This window comes from Morone saxatilis, unplaced genomic scaffold (assembly GCF_004916995.1).
Source record: "Morone saxatilis isolate NCDOM2014 unplaced genomic scaffold, NCSU_SB_2.0 Contig16, whole genome shotgun sequence".
Classification (NCBI taxonomy): domain Eukaryota; kingdom Metazoa; phylum Chordata; class Actinopteri; family Moronidae; genus Morone; species Morone saxatilis.
Window position 1 is genome coordinate 21942497 of NW_023339718.1, and position 23870 is coordinate 21966366.

The 23870-nt window shown below is 39.3% G+C and overlaps 1 protein-coding gene across 1 annotated transcript in view; it reads right to left on the reverse strand.

The window, feature by feature from the left end:
- The window catches only part of galnt9 (polypeptide N-acetylgalactosaminyltransferase 9), a 78252-nt gene that overhangs the window by 15683 nt on the left and 38699 nt on the right, over positions 1-23870 (reverse strand). Inside the window, exon 6 of the mRNA XM_035659288.1 lies at positions 16855-16972. Within this exon, the coding sequence (XP_035515181.1) occupies positions 16855-16972 (118 nt within the window). The remainder of the gene's footprint in view (positions 1-16854; positions 16973-23870) is intronic.

The following is a 23870-nucleotide window of genomic DNA, read 5'->3' on the forward strand; positions in this document are numbered from 1 at the left end:
GTGTGTGTGTGTGTTTTAAGTGCTTGTGGAGATGTGCATGGAGCACTCATGGATAATTGAAAATGTGTATATGTGTAATTGCAGTTAGCAGTTTGCCCGGCTCTAAAAGCAAATTGAAGATCAATATTTTCTCAACCACCATTTCCAGAAGGTCAGAAACATAATAGCTAACTAGACTTGTGAAACCGGCTTTAGTTTCTTTGCATCACATCAGGACTCTTGGAATGTCATTGGACACAATCAACTCAACATTTTTTTCAATAATGAGGGAAATAATAATTTTCTTACCTAAACCCAGGTATTGTTTAAAAATACACAATAGAGTTATACAATAGGTAGATCAAGTGTCAAATATTTCTTTTCATTTCTGTATTTTTTCCCTTTCATATGGAAACAGTTCATTACACATTGTTACCACTGCACCGCCAGACAGCTGATAATAGTACTGTGCGGCTGTAATCATCTCAGTAAGCATAATGTCTTTTAATTATATATCACAACATGCAGTGCTATAAATCACATGCACAAGTAAACAGCAAGAAACTTTTAAATGTGACATCCATCCAAGCAAAGTGCTATATTATCTGCCAATTTTGGAAGCTGTGGGTGTTTTGAGATCCAGATACTTTAAGGGCAGAAAAAGAAGTACAGCTATTCCTATGTAAAAAAAAAAAAAAAAAGATGGCATGTCTGAATAACCTGAGCTGCTTTAGTTTCTTACATATACATGCTAATCCCTGTTCATCTCAGGGAGCAGGACAGAGTCTGAGAGACTGTAAGTCAACTGTATGTGGTTCATCTTATGCAGTTTACCATGTTTGTCAGTATCTCTCTCACTATGGCAATTACAGTCGAATATAGTGGGGCCTCTCCGTGTTGCCAGTATTTTACACTTTAGATTGTGATTCTCTTCTGAAAGATCTACATGTGCACACAGCAGTTTTTGCCTTTTTTGATGTATGACAAGTGGCCTGACATGGCGACTGCTTGGTCATTGTGTAACTGAAACAACCACGACAAAAAAAAAGAGGCAACAGGCTGCATTGGGGTGGGTTTGTTGCTTCGTGTATCAGTGAGACAATGATATATGATCCAGTGACAAAATACAAAATGTATTTAAAAAAATACTTTTTGCAGATGACGCTGCATTTTTTTTAACCATACCCTCTGCATCAGGACCCCCGCTGAGCCAACACAGTTGTCTTACTGAAAGGAATGAGGAGGATGTGTTTTGTAATGCAGCAGTAATGTTGATTTAAACTCAACTTTAGACTCAACATCATTCCATCAGCTTTTCATCTTATATTCTGAATTCAGCTGCCCCTCACCTCTGGGTGCAGGCCTCAGGATTTATTAGACTGCACCATCTCTCCACAGTGTATTTTACAGTTCCCCTGTGCATGTGGAATGTGTAATGGAGTGGAAAGACAATTTCAATGCAATAGAGAACATCTGGTTACATTGTAACCTTTATTGTCTGTATTAAGAGACTATCTGGTGATGTGAAAAACTAATTACAAACCACTAACTATACAACGGGGGTAAAGATGGGGAGGCTGAGGTACATTTCTTCCTTGGTTTAACAGTGAACAACCCGGGACAAGACATCTGCAGGGAGTCAACTCTGCCTTTGAGGATCATCAGTGCTGATGTGACCTTTTTCAACGCGTGAGAGAATCACCAATCTGATGATTTGGAGAAAAAACAGGACAGCAGATTGCTGGCTCAAACAGGACTGCTCATGACTCCGTGCTGCTGTCTGTATCTTTGTAACCAGGGTGACAGTCAAAGCATTAGCAGAGAAAATCAGACCAAATGTCAGATAATTTTTCCCCTTGACATAAAAGACATAAGGATGCTTTTGCTTTTGTGTTCACACTGTAAAATAAATTAACGCCATGCTGAGAGTGCCTCTGCCTCTGCTAATGATAGGTCTCACTTTATTGTGCTGTAATGCAAATCATTAGATTCACACTCAACTATAGGTTGAGTCATTTACATTAACTAAACTGAGTTGTTCGATACGTCGATGTCTATCTGCTGTTGTACTTACTAATGAAAATAAATACCTCATTATTTAAATAAATTAGCATACAATGGAATCATCCAAACACATGGAATAAAAAAAGTGGCTTCATTTATGAATGGACAATACATTTTTAAAAAGCTATTACAACACTTCAAAATCAGGTTGGGGGGGGGGCATGTTGTAGTTACAGATTGCGTCTTTAAATATTCTAATATTATGGAAATATAACAACATCTAAATAGCAAATAAGAAGGTTATAATCTTCTACCTCTTTTGACATCCCACACACAGGTCCTCAGGACTGCATTTTTCTGAAGTCCATTTGGCACTGACCCTTTCATAAAATGGCAGCCTGCATCATTAAGAGGAAGCACTTAACACAGAGCACTTTGATGTAGTGGTAATGTAATTGCTAATTTAATTTAATTGTCTCTGTACACGCAGTTAGTTAATTGTAGCCGGACCATTTGTGTGATAAGCTCCACAGGGCTACAGAAAACATCTGCCATAAAAATGCATAAAAGCTATTAACAGCAGTAAACAGGTTTCCATCAGCGCCATTACACAGTACAATCAATAAACTGGAAAAATGCAGCATGTAGAAGCTTATGATGGGCATTTAGACAGGCTTTAGATTTACAGTCTTGGCTGTTTTCATGGCCAAAAAAATCTTAACCTGGGTAAAAAAAGCCACTGAAACGGCATTTAATCATAGGCCATGAGAACTCTCCACTGACACTGAATAATATTTAAAAGAATAAAAATTGGGCATCATCAGTGTGCCCAGATTGGAATTACTTTGCAAATAATTGAATCAACCTTTAAGAAATATAAGAGTGACTAGACAAAACTTCTCCTCTAATACTATGACTAAACCTGTTATGTATATATGTATATGTATATACATATATATATATATATATATACATATATATATATAGATAGATAGATATATATATAGATATATAGATAGATAAGTTTTATTCATGTCATCCATGAATGGACTCAACTGTCACACACTCTCGTATGTGAAAGTTCGAAAGAGTGAAGATTCAAATAAGCAGTATCGTTTGTCTTTGGCTTCTTAGTGAAGTCTCAACATCCTGCTGTTTTGTGTAGTTAGAAAGAGGGTTAAAGGTTATATGCATATAATAGCATCTTTTGTGTATGGTTCTATAATGACTAGGTAAAAGGTTCAGATAGGTTCTTTTTTTTTACTATTACACCAGACATATCACTTGGTTCCCAGTGCATCGAGGGTTAAAGGCTGATCTGGTCTCAGAGATTACTGGCTGGGGGTTAGGCTTGGGTTAAGGTAAGAAGAAATACAAACTGATGGTGAACAGGGTTCAACACTGGCATCACAGAGAGGAGCGAGACCCAATAACCATTTAGGTACGGGGATAATGTCATACATTTTCTCATGTAAGGCATTCATTGTGTTGCACTTGGTTGTGAACAGTAGAGTGACAGTTCCAAAAGGTGACAGTGAATAGTTGTGTAAAGAATGAAAAAGTTAAAACCCTGCCTCCTCCATGTAGTAGGTATAAATGTTGAATTGTTGTTTCATTCCACGTCAGTAAGGTAGAGGGAGGGAATTTGACCTTCTGACAAGCACTTCTGTTGGAGTATACATTTGGACGTCAGTATTTTGTTCAACTCATATTTTTCTATAATAATTTACTGTTAGAATACTAAAATATGGAAATGACTTACTTGCCCTTCCCTAGGATATATAAACGCCTTGAAAAATAGCCCCTGATTTTTAATCCAACTAGTGTAACCTTTACTGAAACTGCAAGGATGTTGCAAGCCAGGCTTTTTCACAGTTAGTGGTCAAAATGGAAAATGGGGCAGAGGAGAAGGATCCAGTGAGCAGCTAAGAACCCAGATTAAGACGATGAAAGGGAGTGCTGAGGTCATGCAGACTTAATATACTGTAATGCTTCATCTTGCTAGACAGCTGACACATTTGACAGACTGGGAGCGACAAACGGACGCCCCAGCTTTTCACAGATGAATGTAGCAGAGGCCTGAGGTCAACCAAAGTTCATCTCCACTTTTCTCTGCTGTTCTGCCTGCATGACGGAAACAGCATGGCCACAAACAAGTACCAATGGTTTGAAGATGTGCAGCGATCTAATTTTGGGTGTATTTGGTGTGTAATTCATTGGCTGTATTGATCTTTTCAAAAAGAAGACGACAGCATGTCACTTTCAGCAACACACAACAACATACAAAAGTGTGTCCTGATGTTTTCTTCTTCTACTGTGACATTTGTCACCTGATTTCACCTTGATATTGATTATAGACGTTCACACATTCAGACAAGTTCAAACATGTCATGTTTTGTTGCACTCTTGATAGTAACCGTGTGACTTTTTTTTTACAAGGATACCTTTACGTCCTGTACCTATGTGCATGTTTCAGCATGTGCACATAGTCATAAATATGACATCTGCCATACTGCTCTAAAAATCGATGCCTTAGCTAATGCCTTCTTCCTATGGACAATCACTCGCGTCAAGTTATTGACATTTTGGAGTCATGGTGCTTGAGATGAGACATGAGACATCTATGCTATTATCTTTGCTGTAGATAAAGCTATGAAAGCATATGTCTGCATTAATTCATCTGTCCAATTGTCAAACACTTATGACTGCATTCCAGTCATCCCTTTTCAAGTAACAGTGGCCAGTAATGCTTACTATTCCAAAAAAAAAAACACATTGAACTGAAGTTTACTCACTTTGGTTAAAACTTTCAGTGCTATTCAAAATTTAACAAAAGAAGAAGGCTCTTATTTTATGTGTCATATCACAGAGTGACATGTTGTAGCCTCTCTGGTTCACTGGGGGGGCTTAATTGACTGCCAATCTACCTGCTTGCTTGAAATTTCTTCACAAAACCCCAGAAAAATGCATTAATTCCTCCTGTCATTTGTTCCTCTCCATATGGAGCAGATGATAATTACCACTCTGTCATTACTGCACTGTTGGCAGAACACTGGGAATTAACTTTATATAACTCATCTCTTTACTTTCAAACAGCTTCATTTATTTAGTATTCCTCTCAGCCGGTGTGGCAACTTGTGATGATGGTAGACAACTCTGTGTGGCTTGTGTTTCTGTCTTGCGTCGAAGGTAGGCTAAATAAACTTAAATATCTATTCCTGTTTATTTTGTGGATGTTCAACAGGCTCAGTTTGCAGGAAGGTGACATTTAAAAACCTGAACAGATCATCATCCTGCAGCGTGACTGCTGCATTCAGAATTGATTGTGCACATGCATTAATCCAGCAGCTCTCAGTCCTGGTACTTGAGTACACAGCCGAGATTGTTTTCTGTCTTATCAGCCACTAAATACCATTCATCTTAAATCCCAGGTATGAGTCAGTCCCTGACTAGACAGTAGGTAAACCAGAAGTACTGTAATACTTGAGGATTAAGATTGAGAGCTACTTATCAATACCAACAAAAAAAAACCATCTAGGAATTGAATATGTTTACATGCTGATATGTTGCATGACACAAATAAGACCATACAATGTGTATTTTTCATTTTTCACTTTGGTAATCTCACATAAAATATAGACATCACAAACTGCATGTCCACAAGCTGAATGTTAAGATGCAGTATGTTTGCTCCTGTTCATTACCTCTACCAAGGAGGTAATGAACATAGCAGTGTGTGGTCTGTCTGTCAGCAGCATTATAGAAAAACTGCTGGCCTGATTTCCATGAAACTTGGTATGAGGGTATAGCAGGGACCAAGTGTGGACCCATGACTTTGACATGACATGACCTGGAGCTGATCTGAATCACATGGTGGATAAAAAAAAAAAAAAAAAAAATATTTTTCACTTTGCTGTGGCAAATTGAAAGTAATTCATTAAGCAATGCGTGAACCCATTGTTGAACTGAACAATGTGCTGCGAATAAACGGCCACCTCAAACATCACTGTGGACACAAAACAGAATCATGGAGCTGCATAAAAAACATATCTTATGAATGACGTCAACTCCAATATAAAGCAGAAAAAAAGCACTATTTCCACCTACTTTGTAAGCTAATAGCAAATTGTTGCAAACAAGCTAAAACGAAAGCTGCCTGTCTGACTGTTTATCTTAGTGGCAGGCAGTGAATCACCGCAGCAGAGCGAGCAGGACAGGGGGTCTTGGTGGAGGTCTGCACCTTCTGAGTTCCCATCTACTTAACAGGAAACAGGAACCGGACGTTACTGGTATTGTTATGCAGCCAGCAGACATGCCTGCATCACATTTCTGGTTGGAACCAGTGCCAGTAGACAAAAAAAACATGATGTATTCTTAATAGAGTTAGGTTGAATCATATGCAGACCTGTGTCACAAGACTTTTGCACATTCATATAGAAATTTTCACAATTAATTTGGAAAAAAGCCATCCACAGACTTTCTGTATCCACTTGAGATAATGAGTTGTGTGCGCTTGGTTGTATCGGGGGAATTTTACATGTCCCTGTTTTTAATTGAAATGCTCTCCACTCTGCAATCTCTACACCCAAGGGATGTCTTTTTGCAGGATAATATCCCAAAAAGTCTCACCCATTTCAAAGAAATGCCAGGAAATGCTTATTACGGGTGCAAGCTGGTCAGACTACATGTTTATATTTTATCTCATCTTTTTTTAGATTTTAGACATTTAGACATTGTGATAAAAATCAAGTGATTTTTACAGATACAGTAAACACAATCTGAGTTCCCTGTGATGAATCATCTTGCACTGTTAATAAACTCAGGGAAGGCAGCATATACAAAAACACGCATGGAGCTAACCTTTTTCCTTATTTAGAATCAGCTCTGGTGTCACTATCTATGCAATGTTTATTCTCACCGCCACCAATTTCCAGATCTGAAAGCTGTGAAAATCACATGGTAGCAAGTCATTGCTCAAAGCTGTTTGAGTGAGAAGAATATCAGCAGGGAAATAAAGAGGCAACATTATGATGTGAAGGACTACAAACAGCCTGATTTAATAACTGAAATCTATCACAAACACACACTGTTTTAACAGGAATTTAGGAATCATTTGTTTTAATTAGAATTGAACTAGGATGATCTTGGGCACACTTGTGAGATAAAGCCAGCCGCTTCAATCTCACATTGGCATTTGAAGAGTTAAATGTGCATTAAGTAATTTATGACTTATCGACCTCCATCAGAAAAGGAGGAAATGCGACATTGACAGCTCTCTGGCAGTGCTTACAGTGGCCTTTAATTAACATGAATAATAAATTCACATATTTACAAAAGCACAAACAAGCTAGTTCATTCAGACAGAGCCCCAACTACAGAACATCTTGTTAAGAGGTAAAGCAGTACTCACAATAATAGTGTTGTTCTCTAAATGGTGTGTGTTGGAGGTTGGAAAAGTACTTTGTGAAAGGCTGAAATCTGAGCACCAAGCAAAGTATACCCTGACTCACCGAGTCATTGTGTGTTAGGTGACATGGTGCCTGATCCTCAAGTTTTATTTAACGCACTTGACATTTGACTAATGTGTTTCACCATAATGAGCCTTCAATAGCCGATACCCTGCTTTAGTTTTTAGCTGTTCCATTATAAAATAAAGACTGGTATGGGAATAGTCCGACATTTTAGGGAAAACGTTTGCTTTCTTGTGGAGAGTTGGATAAGATCACTATTACTCTCATGTCTGTACTCAATGTTAAATAGGAAGCAACAGCCAGCAGCCGGTTAGCTTAGCTGAGCATCGGCTTTATGCTAAGCTACCTCGCAGAGTATTTATCAAATGTTAAAGTATTCTTTGTTTTGTTACCCTTGTTCACAGGACCCTCTGCTTTTTTTTTGTTTTTTTAGATTAAACCGTTTTACATTTTTACCTGAGGATTTTCCCAGAGTAGTTGATATCTCACACCGGACAGAATTCACAGCCACGCTACCCTCCTCTGCTGCCTTCCTCTCAAGTCTTGTTGTGTAATGATGAGTGATTTTTCAAAGCGTTTGGAACTGAAGGCTCCCTCCTCCATTGAGAGGCTGCATATGAGCCACTCCCCGTGGCCCATCACTTCATTTCATGCCTTCTTTTCCTGCCTCTCCTCCTCATACATCCATAAAACACAGGATGTTGATGGAGAGATAGATGCAGAGTCCCTTTTAACTGTGCCTGTCAAAAGCTAATTCCATCCAGTTGCTGTCCTTCATCTTTGATATGCTTGCCAATTTGCTGGTGCGGCCAAATCAGCGCGTGCTAGTACTGTGCAAATACGTTGGCCTTGTCAGATCATTTCAAGTTTTCAGCCTGAGTCTGAGACATCTAACAGACAATTACGTGAACAGATTAACTAATGCTCAGATAATGACGAGATGAGCCCGTGTGTGTTACTGTATTTCCTGGTAATGCTACCGTCCACAGAGAGAGGTTTCCATCCTTCTTAAGGTAATTCAATTGTCCTGAATAGCAGATAAATTTTCAATGCCCAGTTCATCTAAAAATGCTCTTAATTACCTTGTCAAAGTGTGCTCAAATTAAGGTGGGAGTGTCTGTAGTTACTCTTAAAAGAGTTTTTTTAATGAAGTTTATGATTCACTTGGAAAACAGGCAGGCTGACAAGGTCTGTCTAATTACTCATCCCTCTAGCCCTAAACACCAAAGCAGCAGCTCTCTGAGGTATGCTGATGCTTAGGAAACCATGTCATCTTTCCAAAGCCATTTCAACCGTATGCTACATGTCATTGTAATCATAAAGTATGTTTTCCAAACACACACATCTGTTGAGGTGTAAATTATGAATATAGCCTGGATGAGCAAGACCTGAAGTAACAAGACAATGTATGTCTTGAATTATCTATACATGGAACGCACCGATGAATGCAAATCACGAACATGTTTTATAATGTCAGTGGATTGAATGCAAACCCATACGGTAAATTCCACAACAACATAAAGCATATACAGAGCTGCTCTACTTCACCATATGTCAGCACTAAGCCCCTCAGTAGCTGCAGTAATTCCTCTGAAACCATACTTGATCCGAGCCTTGTATAACTTTTTTACAACTGCATCTATTTTCACTTGTCTCTCCCCCCTGAGATGGATGCAGGCTGGAACATACAGTAATGAACCATGGAGTAAGTAAACCTAAGTCCATTAAGGCCTAACGGATTGATTCAGCCACTAAATAATGCAGGCATTGAAAAAGACAAATGCCCAATCAATATCTGATGCTATTGTTACCTTTTTGCAGGCAGTATTGATAGAGAGCAGATGGTTCCTCCCACGTTGTAGGTCTACTATGTTGTGAGAGAATGAATCAGTCGTGTACGAGGGTTGGGATGAGCAAATGGGGTAGAGTCGTAGCTAAGGCTACCTGAGAAAAGTCAAAGACCGAACACAGTCGTTACAAAGGTCTGAGATTCTTCTTGAGAGTCTTGGTCTTGACAAGTCACATCAAGACCAAGACTTCTCTCCCAAGACCAAGCTTGAACTAGTCTCTAACCACTGTCCATTAAATCATGTTGGTTTATTCTGAGATGATGAAAAAACAACATGAAGAAAGTGTTTTGAAATTAAACTTAGAATGAGACCATAGTCAAGTCGTATTGCCACGTAACGGATATAGGACCCACAGTAGTCAAATAAGCAGAGGTCAATAAAGGTTACTGTACCGCACTGTACTACCAGGTTATTTGGTATATGGTGTCCACAGGTCCTACAGCATTCCTCATTATGGCATTTATCTAATAATTCTCCGCATTTGTCTCTTCCATTTGTTGATGTGTAACATTAGAATTCCTCAGACGCCTCAGATTTGTTCTCATCTTTGGAATGACTCAGTTTGTTGGAAAGGGCTCACATATGGTCAGCGCCCACTGTCATTTGCTGCTTGATGGACACGGGCACGCTGGTGATTTTGAAGCTGCCAGAATGGCTGGTGTCCACAGATGGCTGGGGCTTAATGCCGCCTCATAACGACGTTTCTGCCCTTTTCAAGGTGACTGCTTTCGCTGTGGAGTCTGAGGCAAGCACTACGGACGTTCTGTAGTCTGTCAGCTGCTCTGATTGGGTGTATGTGGGAAATGTCTAAGGTATAATCTGTATGATCTGACTGTTCCTGTATGCTGAATACATAAGGTAACCCACCAAAACACACACCAGACACATTTCATTATGAAGAACAAGATCATTCTTAGTGTGATATGTTGAAAGAAAGAGTGCAACCAAAATGATGCTGGTCCTAGTTTTAGGATCACTACCTTTGGAAAGCAGATCGAATGTGTTTTTAATGGTGTAAGCCATTGTGTTGGTTGTCAGTGTAAACCTGAATTTGATGCTTCAGATAAGGGCTTGATTGGGAGTCCCACCTGAGACCCCTACAGTATAATCCCAAGGCTCATGAGCGAGGTTCCACAAACACAGCGCTCACTAAGACCAAAAGGAGAAAACACATTACGTCCGTTTTAATGACTTTACACTGGTTACCTGTCGGTTTTCATATTGATTTTTAAAGTATTTTATTAGTTTTATAAGGCAGTACATGGCCTTGCATCAGAGTACCTCTCAGAACTGATTTTATGTTTACGTTTATGAGCCAGGATGGCCGCTCGCATCCTGTGGTTCTTCTCTTTTAGCTGTTTATCTTTTTTTTTTTTTTTACTGCTATCTTTTAATTTAACTTTAACTTTTTGTTTGTTATTTTCTTGATGTGCCTTGGTCTCTAAATCCTGTTTTGACAATCTATCAGTAAAGTACTTTTAATCGCATCTCATTAGTCTGAATGGAGCTGTATAAATAAAGTCTGTTTGATTGGTTGATTGAGTATATCATCAGGGTATTTTACATGATCGGGCTGTACTGTGCTTTAATTATATTCCCCACAGTAACTGTGTTTACAGTCTCTCACTAACTTGGGAAGGGCTGCTTTGTTACCGCTAAAACTGAATATGGGACTATTCTGAGTGCAGTGAATATTTCTCTTTAGGTGTGTGTTGCTGAAAAGGAGAATATAATGGAGCCTTTTTTCAACTTGCATCATGCTGTATCAATCTCAGTCCAGCATCAGAAATGTATAGAAACACAAGCATCTAATCGCAGTTCTTGGAGTCCCCATGTGCTATCTCTGTAACTGTTCCCAATCCACTGCTCAATTCTCAATTCTCATACATTAGAATGACAGAAAGGTTAGAACAATCCTTTCCACAGTCTCAGAACATCATGTCTAGCTGTCATATAATACCAACACCTGCAGTATCGTGCAACAATAACAATAAAATGTGGAATAAACTATATAGTTATATTGACATGCATCCATTTAAGAATTGGTATAATACACTGTATTGTCGCACACTTTTAACAAAGAAATGCATCTGGAGTGTGGCAAGTCGCTTTGAATCCATTTGTATCTACAAATCCAGATGGCTTGTGAGGTTAATCAACTGTGTTAAAGTGTCCAGGTTTCATGTTTGTATCAGTGGGGCAGATGTTCTCAGAATGAACCAAAAGCAACATCTGACTGCATCCACCAACTGCTTTGATGCAGCACCTGTTGTTGTACCACCGTAATAATGCTTACCGGCTCCTCTTGAGTTCACAGTTTAATTTATTTTTTATGGAGAAAAAGATTCCATCTGGAAAAAAACTGATGGACTGTGATATGAGAGCAGTGGGTGGTATAAGATACAGCATACTGTAAGATTGGCTCTTAGGTTTATTGTCTGGTTGACTGATAATAAATGCATCATCGTTGATACATAATCCGTCTTTTAGGTAGAGGTTGTTATACTTAAACAATAATCTACCATATTTGACCACCAATAAATATATTTTTGTAACTAAATGACATACTGTATCATAATACTGATTGTTTTTCCATTTGCAAAAGATTTTGAATAAACTGAAGCAAACTGCATAGCAACTGAGTATGAGAATTAATTACCACAATAGTTCATAGAAGAGAGTCCAAAAAAACAGGACTCAACTTCAGCAACATCTGATGCTGTCCAGCTAGGCACAACGAGTATGCAGTACATCTGTTGTCAACAAAAGCAAAGAGGGAAGGGTTTGTCTGTTTAGGTAAAGGCTTGGTACCGTCTATGTACTGCACACAACCCTTTTACACAGCTGTTGCATATTTCTAGCAGGTTCAAAGTCTGACACTGTGGGGTCCCTTCACACTAAATTAAGATAACTGGTGGGTTTGGGGGTTGTTAGCAGGAAGTAGGACGTTGCCATGGAGTCAGTTAGTTCTGGGCTACAATTTAAGCCCCAGTATGCTGAATTATTAGCATTCCTGATGGCAAAGTATCCATAGAGGTACAGACAACTATCATTGGATTACATTGATACTGAAGACTTAACTTGAAAATATGATGATTCTCAGGCAAGTTAAGGAGTCTTTTTGTTGCTATTTTCCAAGTTGTTATATGGACGTTTATTTGATTTGGGATAGGAATGTCCTCCGGAAGTCTAAAAATGTGTGCATCATTTCTGTGTGTTCAGATTTGTCTGAGCTCTGACTCAGAGAAGGAGGCACTAAGGGTTTTAAAGTACCATAACTGGCTCCATGAGCTGTGTGTCACAGCCATTGCTGCCGCTCACCGTGTTTGTGACTCAAATTACAATAACAAGCTTCCCGTTGTCTTCAGGACCCAGCCATGCACCTATTCCCTTTTTTTAAAATGAATTTGTAAATTATGAATAGTGGTGCATTTTCTGTTAAATATTTGATACACAAAACTGATGAAAAATCTAATCTAAACCCAAAATAATAAACTGTTGTACTGTAAACTGTCATCACACTGTAATAACTCTGCTTGGGATGCAGAGGGGACCAAGTGAAGTGTAATTATGTCCCACTCCTGTCTAGCTGCTGGTACTGCTAGACTTTAATTAGCTCCATTCTCCTCACTACAGAGAGATTATGACCAGATGCCTCGAGGTCCAGCCCAGGTGGTTATGGAGACGAGACTTCAAAGATGAAAAAAAAAATAGAATAATTTTTTGGTTCATTACTTCTTGAAAGGAGTTCCTGGTGAGTTTAATAAATGTCACTGAGACAGGCAGGCCACCCCATGAGATCACACTTGAGTTTCTTGGATTTGGAAGTGACTGATTGACTGGACTGTTATGAAAATGAGACAGATTTCAAAAAGCAACTTGGATGGTTTCCCGATGGCAAAGTTAGCACATGGGCATATTGTGTGAGGTAAACCCATCTAGACTCAGATTGGCCTTTCTTGGCAGAAAAGATACTATCATCATGTTGCCTGGCAGAAAGTACCCATTTACCAAATTAGTACACAACATATAAAGTTGGTATTTAGAGAAACAGCATGACTGAATGTTGTGATGTTGCTGATTTTAGGTTTTTGATAGTGATGATTGCCTTTTAAGTTACTGTTTGGGCTGAACTGCATTTGACAATAAGTCACTGTAAAATACAAACTAGGGTCAGACAAATATGTTGCCCAGTAGTTACTGACATAAAATGTAAGAAAAAATCCTGAGAATGTTATGCAGCATGTGTAGACATCTGGATTGATTGAAATAGAAGCGTATCTGCTCCGTCAGACGCGTGTGAAATGGACGACTCAAACTGTGTAGACAATACTGTTAATTGTAGGTGAAATTGATTTAAATACTTTAACCATGTCCAATTCATTTCATATTTCTGCTACTGTCATGACTCAACATGCACATGCGTTGATAGATACGGATTTACTTACTGGAGAAAATAACACATGTAGAATAAACACAATTATCATAATAAATAATGTAAGTTATTAGCTTAATGTACCCTCCAAATTAATACATGGAAGCATACATTCCTTTACTTCCACTAATTACTGGCACTTCCTGTTCATGCATAGTTGTGTGTCTTTGTAATTATTAAAATGTATATGAATATTTTTGAGGATGAATTGTAGTTTTAAACAGGGTATGCGTCCCTGTTTTTATAGATGGTCTAAATGCTGCTTCAGAGGCTAGGGAAATCATTTACTTTACTACTTTGGAAAATGAGATGATATTAAAGATGCCCCCCAGCAACTTTTATACAATTATAATTGTGTGACTGCGTGCATTTAAGAAAACACAATCAGTCAAACCCCAGCAGATAATGTTAACTCATCAATGTGCTGATTCAAATTTAACACTCCGTTGATTGCCTTTCCCTTACCTTAATCTATATGAAATATGAACTATGCGTACAACGGTTTCACTCCACATTTGCTCTGAGTGCAACTAGCAGGAGCAGCAGCTGTGGGGATGACCCTTGATAGATTTGATGTAGTATTATATTTGCTGACAGAGTTACCCACCATAATACTTGTGCCCACAGGAATTTTGAAATGAAAGGCAATGTCCTGGTCTCCTGAGATGCTATATCAGCAAAGACTCAGCAAAGCAGGAGGAGTGGGAGACGCATTACAAGATAAACTCATATTGACACTTCTGGCAGAATTCATCATTTCTGTTCCCATCAGTTTTTCTCTGTTTGCAAACAGAGCCTGGTGCCAAGCGGGACATTCTTGTTCAGACATGCCATTTACAATTTTTTAAAAGGTGAAGTTATCACATTCTTATGTTGCTAGTAGATGTGGCAAAAGGGAGACGTGTCCTGGCGTTAAGCAGCATTAGTCGCTGATCGATTAACAGTAAGAATACATCCAGTTGATTCTATATGCTTTTGCAATGATTAAGTGGCTTCAAATCATTCTAGCTGAGAATTCATGTATTAGTGGTGTGTCTGTAGATGATGTATCTACCCTTCACTACGTCATGCTGGGAGCATCTTTTACATATCCATTTTCTTTGTCTCTGCAGTTTTATCCTCTCTCTGTTCATTTCCTTTCATTTACAGATCCTACCCTGTAAATTACTGCACACCCGAACAAACAGAAATATTCAATGCAATCTGATTTTTTTCCCCTTCCCTTGGTTTTATTTTATTCTCTTCTTCACGGAAACAACACCACATGCAGTGCTATGTGCGGTATAATCAGACCTGCACATCCTAGCTGCTTACAGAGAGACCAGATCTTTGGATCCTGGCAGACTCCTTACCCAGAGCAGCTACAGAAGCCGGGACTCGCAGTAAATTATAAATACACAGTAACCTCTCTGTGTGAACCCTGCCTTTCATCAGCCCCCTGTAGTCTGATGGTCCTGGGCAGGCTCAGCTATTGTGAGCTGCCCTGGCTAATTGTTAAACATGTTCTTGTCAATCAAGCCGATCCCAAATGGCAACTCCTCAGCCGGCACTACAATGAGCTGCCCGAGCCGATGTAGCCTTAGAGGAATAATTGCCGTCCAATCGCCAGAAGCCCATCTCTATTCCATTAGCAGCTGTACAATATGAATGGTTGAAGCTGGTTGTTGACTGCAGACCTATTCAAGCTTGTACATGTGCTGAATAACCCCTTTTCTGCGGCATGTGTTTCATTTCCACACAGACGGGCCAAACAGGAAGAGAGGTAATTGCATTTGTGATGGCATTGTGTTTGCAGACAGAGAGGCATATTCTCTACACTTCATGAATCAAAGAGCAACAGTAAATATTCATGATGAAAAAAGACAAGAGTCAATGAGGAGCTTGTGCGAGAGCCAAAAGAAGTTCACTGTTACACTATATCACACAGTTCACAGTTGTCCTAACTTTATTTAGCTGCTGTTTAGCTGCACAAACCTCATCTAACTCAGTTGCATGGTTTGTTAGGTACACATAAGCAGCTCTACTGAATGAAAAAACAAAACACTGCGTAACCTTGGGGGAGGCTGTTGGCTGTTGGCACATAATGCATAATGCTGTATGATATCACTCTGTTATAATGGCAAAACAACTATCAGATGAAGACATGAGAAACTAGATGATTGTGTCATTATGACAAAAAAACACATGCTGTTGATGTAGGAGAAAGGCCACTCTGGAGTAATGAGAGGCTCTGAAATGGTCAACAACAACTGTAAATGGCTGTGGCTTGGATAAAGCACTGCGGCAATCTGTAAACCAAGATCCATTCTCCGACCTCCGTTCAAGTGCTTTTTCAAAGGCGGTCGACACTTCAGAGGTGTCGAGATTTTGAAATGGATGTGGGGATGACGTTAAATGAAGGAGTGAGATCTTTCAAGCATATCTCATTCCAATAAGCTGAAGGAGTGCGTTTAGATTCAGAATGGTTCCACTTGGCTGGAGAGAAACATTTTCTGAATTTAAACGCTAACCAATTCTTCAGCAAGTCCTTCGTTCATATGAAGCGTTAAATTCAACTCAAAGCAGCAGCAAAAGAGATTTACATTTTCCGTATACAGGCTTTAGAGCCTTTGGTTTGGCTGAAGATTTGCATTAAGGGGATTTTTTTCCCTCCTCCACTCCCATCTAAGAAACTTTGCAAAGTTTAATCATGGCTTCTGTTGACGCCCCTGGGTTTTGTATCTTAAGCTGTATCCCTCCAGCTGGAAAACGTAAGAAAACTTCATCATAAGCTGTTCTAAAGTCTGAATATAGATTTCACAAATCATTCCGAGCAGGACTGTACATCTAAATATTACCCTGTCAAATATTGGATTTGTAATTATGACTTTTTGTGTGGCCGTCCTGGTGCACAACTGCACACAAAAAACCCTCCTGTACATCTTTGAAGGAATGCCTCATGAAAAAACAACTTTTCTTGCAGCAATTCACCCTGCAATTTCATCTTCTATACACAATGACTTTTAATTCAGTTTAAAATAGAAAAAAAAGTCTATATTTCAAGTTTTTTATCAAAGTCTCCTTCCAGTTTGAATGCATTTCAACAGCAGCATGGGAAGCAATCTGTGGTCCTTACCCGCATGCCGAGCTCAATGTTCTCGCCTCCGTAGACCTCCATGCCAGGATCCAGAAGACCAATCTCGCCAAAGTATTCCCGATCAACCACAAAGGAGCAGCCAATCATAGCTGGAGTTCTGGAAGAGCAGAGAGAGACAGTTTTTTAAAATCATTATCCAGCCACTAAACTTTTACACACCCACAGAGAATGCTAAAATATTCAATGCTATCAAGGCAGAAGGAATCTTGGGATTTAGAGGGTTTTCTTGTTGAGCTTGGAAAAATAAAAGCACTAGTTGTGGTGTCTTTAAAGTAAAGTTACAGTATTGTAACTAATCAAGCATATGTAAATGTCCAGAGAAGGTACAGATTTTCCTTGCAAGAGTGTATTTATGCACTGGTAAGGTGGATTTCAATATGGTAAAATGATGCACCTTTTAACGTCTCAGCGTATTTATTGGAAATGAAAATGAGTGTAAAACTGTGATTACTGTATGTGTACAACATAGAGAGACCTTGTCCATTCCCATTGCTCTATGATGGACTACACAGTCTTATTTGAGGATCACATATACAGTATCTGATACTGTGTGGCAGTTCCTTCATGCAGTTATCAACTTCTGAGTATTCTCAGTATTCTGTTGTGACAATATGGAAATGTCAACATGAATAATAAAAGCAATTTGAATTTATCATCAGCCCAGTTCAGCCTGGTTTAATTTAGCCAGCTGCTGCTAGAAGAGGTTGATGAGTGAAACAGTAGTGTAAAGTGAAACCAAAATCATTAACTGAAAGACACAAAAATGCTCTGTATTATGGGGAGAGACTGGGGGATTATTCTGTGGGTTCATCACTGTGAGCTACAGCCTTCATATTAAATATAGGTATTTGGTACATAGTTAATACAAAACTGATTAGTACAGCTTTAATATTTACATGAAATAAAAAATTACAGTTGAGAAGAAAATAAAACATGCTTGCACTATTCCTTATCCCAATTCAGTAAGACCTTAAAATACTCTCAAAACTAGCGCATCAACCAGGTTTGACTGGTAGAGCATGAGTTAGTGAATGTTTTTCAGAAAGGGAAGTGGTTACTTTCCACCTGTACTAAAAGAAATGGTCCCACTTTAGCTGCTGTCCCCCCAGGGCTGCTTTTCACTACTATTATCTGTCAGTTCTTAAGTGCTCTTGGACAAAGCCCCACAAAAAGCATTACATTCATACAGAGTACTGAGCTATATTTTTTTCACTAAAGTGACCAATGAGTGGCTTTATTCTTCTGCTTTCTGGAATGGCTCCTGGGGTATGTACGCTATATATTATGACACACACACACACAGAAGAGACAAATGTGTGTCTGCCACTTCAGTTTGAAAGACATGGCAGTAGAAAGTACCAGAAGGAGGCAGCTGCAGTATGATTCATTGACTCTGTATTACAAAAGTGTGCTGAGCCATATAAAATTGAGCCAAAAAGAATGGTGCTTTTAAGTTTAGACCACATGTTGAACATTGTCAGGACCATGGAGTGTTCAAAACCCTTGATCAGTAGATAAATAGATCTCTGATGCAGGGATGGCTGTAAACCCGCCCTGACCATCATATTTCCAAGACAATCTTTCTCACCATTTTTTCAGACAGAAATCTTTATGGCTTGACATTCATAGTATGTGTAATATGAGTAGTGCCAAATTGATGTGAGTCAAGACATTTGAAAGCGACAGCTGTGAAAGTTTTTGATATTGAAAGTTATATTTTGACACTCCTTATTGTAACAATTTAGCCTTGCTCTCTCACCTTTTTAGTGGAAAATAAAAACTCAAAATAATGCTGAGAATGTATTTTCTATTATTACCTAAATACCTTTGTTCCACACTTACAGTGACTCATGCTTGCTGACTTAATAGACTATAGTATATATGCTCTTATTGTCTGATGCAGCCTCATATAGTCTTTGTTTAAATGATAAGGTGGTGACAGAGAGGCTTTCAAGTGCCATTATTTGCACACACTGTGCAGATAAAAAGACAGACACAGCATACACTCAGCCCCGATCACCTCAATCCTTTCTCCTCTCTTGACAAGTGACCTACCTTGCCTGTCTGCACAGTGCAAACTTTGTGCAGCTCTCTTTGAGTGCGCTCTTTAGAATAAGCTTCCTGGCAAGGTAAACACTGTTTCTGTGAGTAAGTACAGACTCAGCACCTTACATCAGATGCTTGTGATGATGGAGCGAAAATGTCTGGTTAACCACATTTGTTATGTTTCTGAAGCTTTTCCACACCAGGAAAGGTATAATGTAAAAGAAACACCCCCACAGGGATTATAGTCAGAACTTTAGTGGGTTATGTGTTGGTAATGTATAATGAGAAAAGAAAAGATAACAAATGATGAGGTTTGGTGCCTCTCTCAATTGTCTGGTGTGCAAGGTGATCAAACATGCAATATTTAGCCATGAAAATGTAATTCCCTTACTAGAGCCAATTAACTGAAACCAATTAAATGAATAATTAGAACCAGCTGTTCCTCCAAAAATGCTATATAAATGTCCACTCTTGCTTCGGAGAATCAAACAGCAATGGTTTCAGTCTCTCTCGCGATTTAACAGCAGCGTTCAACAATCAAAGAGAAATCAATCATAGAGGAGGCAGACATTTCTCCATCGACAAAACCGTTCTATGAACTCTGATGCAATGTGACCACAGTTTCTACTCTGTGTGACCCTGCCATCAGTTGTGTGTGAAATACAGCAGTCCCCTGTGGCTTCTTTGTGATATTTTGTAAGTGGGAATGACACGCCCAGCCATTGTTCTCTCTCCGTTGTTCCGGCTCTTTGTACCTACATGTATTACAGCACAGAGAACTCTGAGGTTTCTCAAACAGCAACTTGAGAGAAAGAAATACGAGTAGAAATCTTAAGAGTTAGACACAAAATAACTTCTGGACCACATTAGACATCACGGACTAATGCTGCAAACTTCCAGTGAATTTCTCATTTAATGTCATTAGGTTAAGTTATTTTTAGTGTACAGATGGTCAGCCTGCAGGGCTCATCCGCCCCTCATAGCCCTTAACTCTGGCCCCCACCACATTATTTGCTTGCAGTGAGCAGTATGAACCCCTGACACATGTATGCAATTTGGAAAAATAGAGTTTCATTTAAGATTGCTTAATTCTCCCCCAGATAAAGATGCTGCTATTGAAACTGCTTTCTGATGCTTATATTTTGAGCTGCAGTCCCTTGAAAGACTATTTGATTGTTTACAGTGTCATACAAAAGACGGTTTTGGTCTTTAAAGCTAATTTCCCCTTTCATGACAACTCAACAATATAACTCACCCTGTTAACTTGTATTAAGGCTTAATGTTATGCATGATTAATGGCATGACTGCTTTGAGTGGCACGTGGGTCTCGTCACAGGTGACTGTTTTCAGTAACCTTCATTCGGCCTGCCTTAGCTCCACCCACACTCCACGCCATTGCCCACTGTTGGATTAGCCAGGAGCCGTTGGAGTCAGGACTGCCGAGATGGCCGGAGCCACCACAGTGAGCTTCACAACAGCTCTTCAGAAACCTATGGGTGACGTCACAGAGACTACATCCATGTTTTATACAATCTATGATATTTTCTTTGCCAAAACGTAATTTAAACTGTGTCCTTTAGGTCACAGCAGATGACAGTCTTATGAAATTACGCAGGATTTTAGTGTGGACCTTCACTTACTTCCATATCGACGACTCAGGAAACAACAGCCTCTGTGTGATTTTAGTTGAAGATTTTAGGTTTCAGTCCACACATCAAAACCACTTGGTGGTTTCCACCCCCTTCCTACTCTGTCCTGTCAATACTCATTGTAGTTGCCAAAGAAAACCTATTTTCGTCAAATCTCCAAAATGGTTGCAATCCTCTGTACTCTCAGAATGTGGCTGTTTTGTGTCTTCGTGTGTCCTTTTACCCGCTTTCTTGTTGAATGTGTCCAAATAGGCAGAAAAGGCTTTGAGTCTGAGCTCTGAATGGCCACAGAGCTTCTGTTGTTGATGGGCAGATACCTTGAGGAAACAAGTGGGAGAATGATTTCCAATAGAAATCCGCGCAGCCGAAACACTTCAGCTGGGCCTCGAGGCGATCTGTCCATTTGCAGAAAAGTGTCAATAGGGAACACGAACCAACTCTGCAGTGTCTGAGGCTGCTCTTATCTTCCTCCTATCTCAAGTCTAGCACTTAATGCTCAATAATACATGATTTTTATGGAGCTTTGATAATACATCCAATATTTAGGTCCACAGTATAAACTGATACCACATTGTTTGTTTGTATAAGACCAAGTGTATCAAATGAAACTGTTATTGCTTTGCCTATGCTGAACCAAGCGAGGCAATGAAACTCGGTTTGGAATTTAGTTTCTGTTGCCCTTGGTCAAAATTCAACAGTATGTGTGAATGTCTGAGTTTATAGTAGATTGGGATATTCAAAGACATTCTGGCAGTAAGCATCACTATGGCTCATTTGCAGCAAATACAGCAGCTGATGCTTTGGTGATTTGAAAAAAATGTTTTCTTTTATTATTATATATTCTGCAAATGTTCAATTTGCCTATGGGTTTAGATTCATCTGACAGAGTTGCTAATTGACTTTGGAGCATTACAAGACAACAAAAAGCTGCAAGCCAGTATGCAGCCATAGTTTGCCATTTGCTGTATGTTTATGCTCTATATGCTCACTCTTGAAAAGTCCCCTTCTTGATTTAACTGCTTCTGTTTATCAGTGTCTCTTGTGATTACTTCGATACCCTGCCACATAAACAATCTTCTAATCGATACTTTTATAACAATGTATCCAATGACAATGTGAAAATAATATGACAATGTGAAAATAATATGACAATGTGAAAGGGGTATCTTGTAGTGATGAATCTACAGAGAATCATCCCCCCAATTATCAGCTCCCCTAAACTTTACAGAGCTGTTTTGATTCACTCTCATCGCTCTCATAGTTTCGCTTTTAGGCACAACAGGGAGCTGTTTTCAGTGAAAAGCTCTAAAAATCCACTGTTAACTACCTGTTCATCGCCAAAAGTCAGTGACTAGCTGGTGAACATAGTGGGGCATTTGCATAAAGAGCCAGGTGTTTCCCTCAGGAGTTGGTAGACACCAAAAGCAGAGCTAAAAGCAAGTGAAAGCAAGTGCTTCCTCACTGAAGTGTAATTGAACAAGGCGCAGAATAATAATCAAGGCTGCTGTTCTATCACTGACCTCTGACTTCCCTGTAGAGCAGGATAATCTGCTGCGGTATTTTTAGTATCATCTATGGCTCCTAAAGAATGGAGATTTTTTTCAGGGTCATGACAAGTCATGCTGAATATCTGCTGTATATTCATTTTTCTCCATTTTAAAAAACATTTTAATATGACCCCTTCAGTTCTGAACCCAAAATGTTATAGCACTAAAGTTGCAGTGGCAATGCACCAAGCCCCCAGCAACCTTTGCAATCCAGCAGTGCCATGAATATGTAGAAGATGAAAAACAATAGCTGAACTACTTCATGCTGGCTCTGGCTTGACCTCACCCACTTGGCTCCTGCACTAGCAACTAGACTAGATGAAGTTGACTCTCCAGGCTTATGTGCACACACGCACCCCATGGTCATCTTTATACATGTGAATAGCAACACACCCCTGTACCCCGCCCCGCCCAATCCCATGCCTTCGCCGCTTTTTACCAGGGCGACAAGTGGGTCTTGCGCAGGCTGCGCTGATGGCTGCGCCTGCGGCTGCCTGTCTGTGGCTGTGCGCCTCCCACTCCCCTTTCCCACCCTCCCCCGTTGCAAGTTGTTTGAAAAGTTCTTATGTTGTAAAGTGTGCTTACATGTTGCTTTATGTTGGCTTGAGGTTTTTCCAGTCCCACACTGTACTCCCTAAATGGAGCAGAGTTTGGGAAAGCGGCTTTTTTCCCTCCCCCTCCTCCTCTTGTTTTTTCCTGTTTCTTGTACCCACCTTTCAAGTAATTTCCCCACGGGGATTATTAAAGTATTTCTGATTCTGATTCTGATTCTGATATAGTTATAGTTCCTCAATTAAAGTTGGAGAAATAATGAAATGCTCAGAGTGTCCATCAAGATCTTTTAAATGTCCATAAATAATACAATTCAGTCATGATATTTCATACATTTTCACATTGCCATTTGTTTCCCACTGAGATGCATTTACGCATTTTACTCATAAAAAGCAGTGTTAACCCTGTACCTGGGAGGCAGCTACAATGTTTACTCCAAGGACATTTTAATAGGCATGACCACATTTGCTGTGTGCATCCTACAAGACCTTTTATCAGTTTTTTTTCCCTTTCTCCCATATTCCTATTTTGCTCATATTAGTCTAGAATCAAGCCTAGCCAGATATATTGAATAGTATTGAGGATTGATAAAAGACAACACGTTCATTTTTGCAGTCACATATCTCTTGCTGGTTTTGAACACGTTCCAGTTACTGCTGTCTCTCTGTTGTTTGTGCCTTCATGTTCATGCAGGCTCAGCCTCGCTGCCGTGGCAACAAAATCACGGTAATCTTGTCTGTTGAATTTTCTCTATTGTTATGGCAGTGCTGACCAATTCTGATTTGATCATTCAAAGAGAAGATGCTGGTTGGCTGCATGCCGCAGGATCTGATATTGTATCATACACCCACAATGTGATGCCTAATAGTCTTTTAGTGTCCATACTGATTAGAAAACATGAAATAGTAATAACAATGAAATCTAACTCTTTAGTTTTAGCAGGTAAACATCTATTGATATTCAAATTCTCTGTACCTATCAGGTCGCCACTATGCAGATGTACAACTAGAAAACATAATCACAGCTCCAGTGTTTTCCTGTTGTCTTAATAAATTCAATATAATAATTTCCACAGCATCAATTATAACTTGCCATACTCCCAGTGTGCTTTTTAACAGATCCAATAATTACTTCAAGTCCACTTCGCAGTAGACGTTTTTTTATTAATCACTCTTGTATCCAGTGTGTAATATTTAGGAGG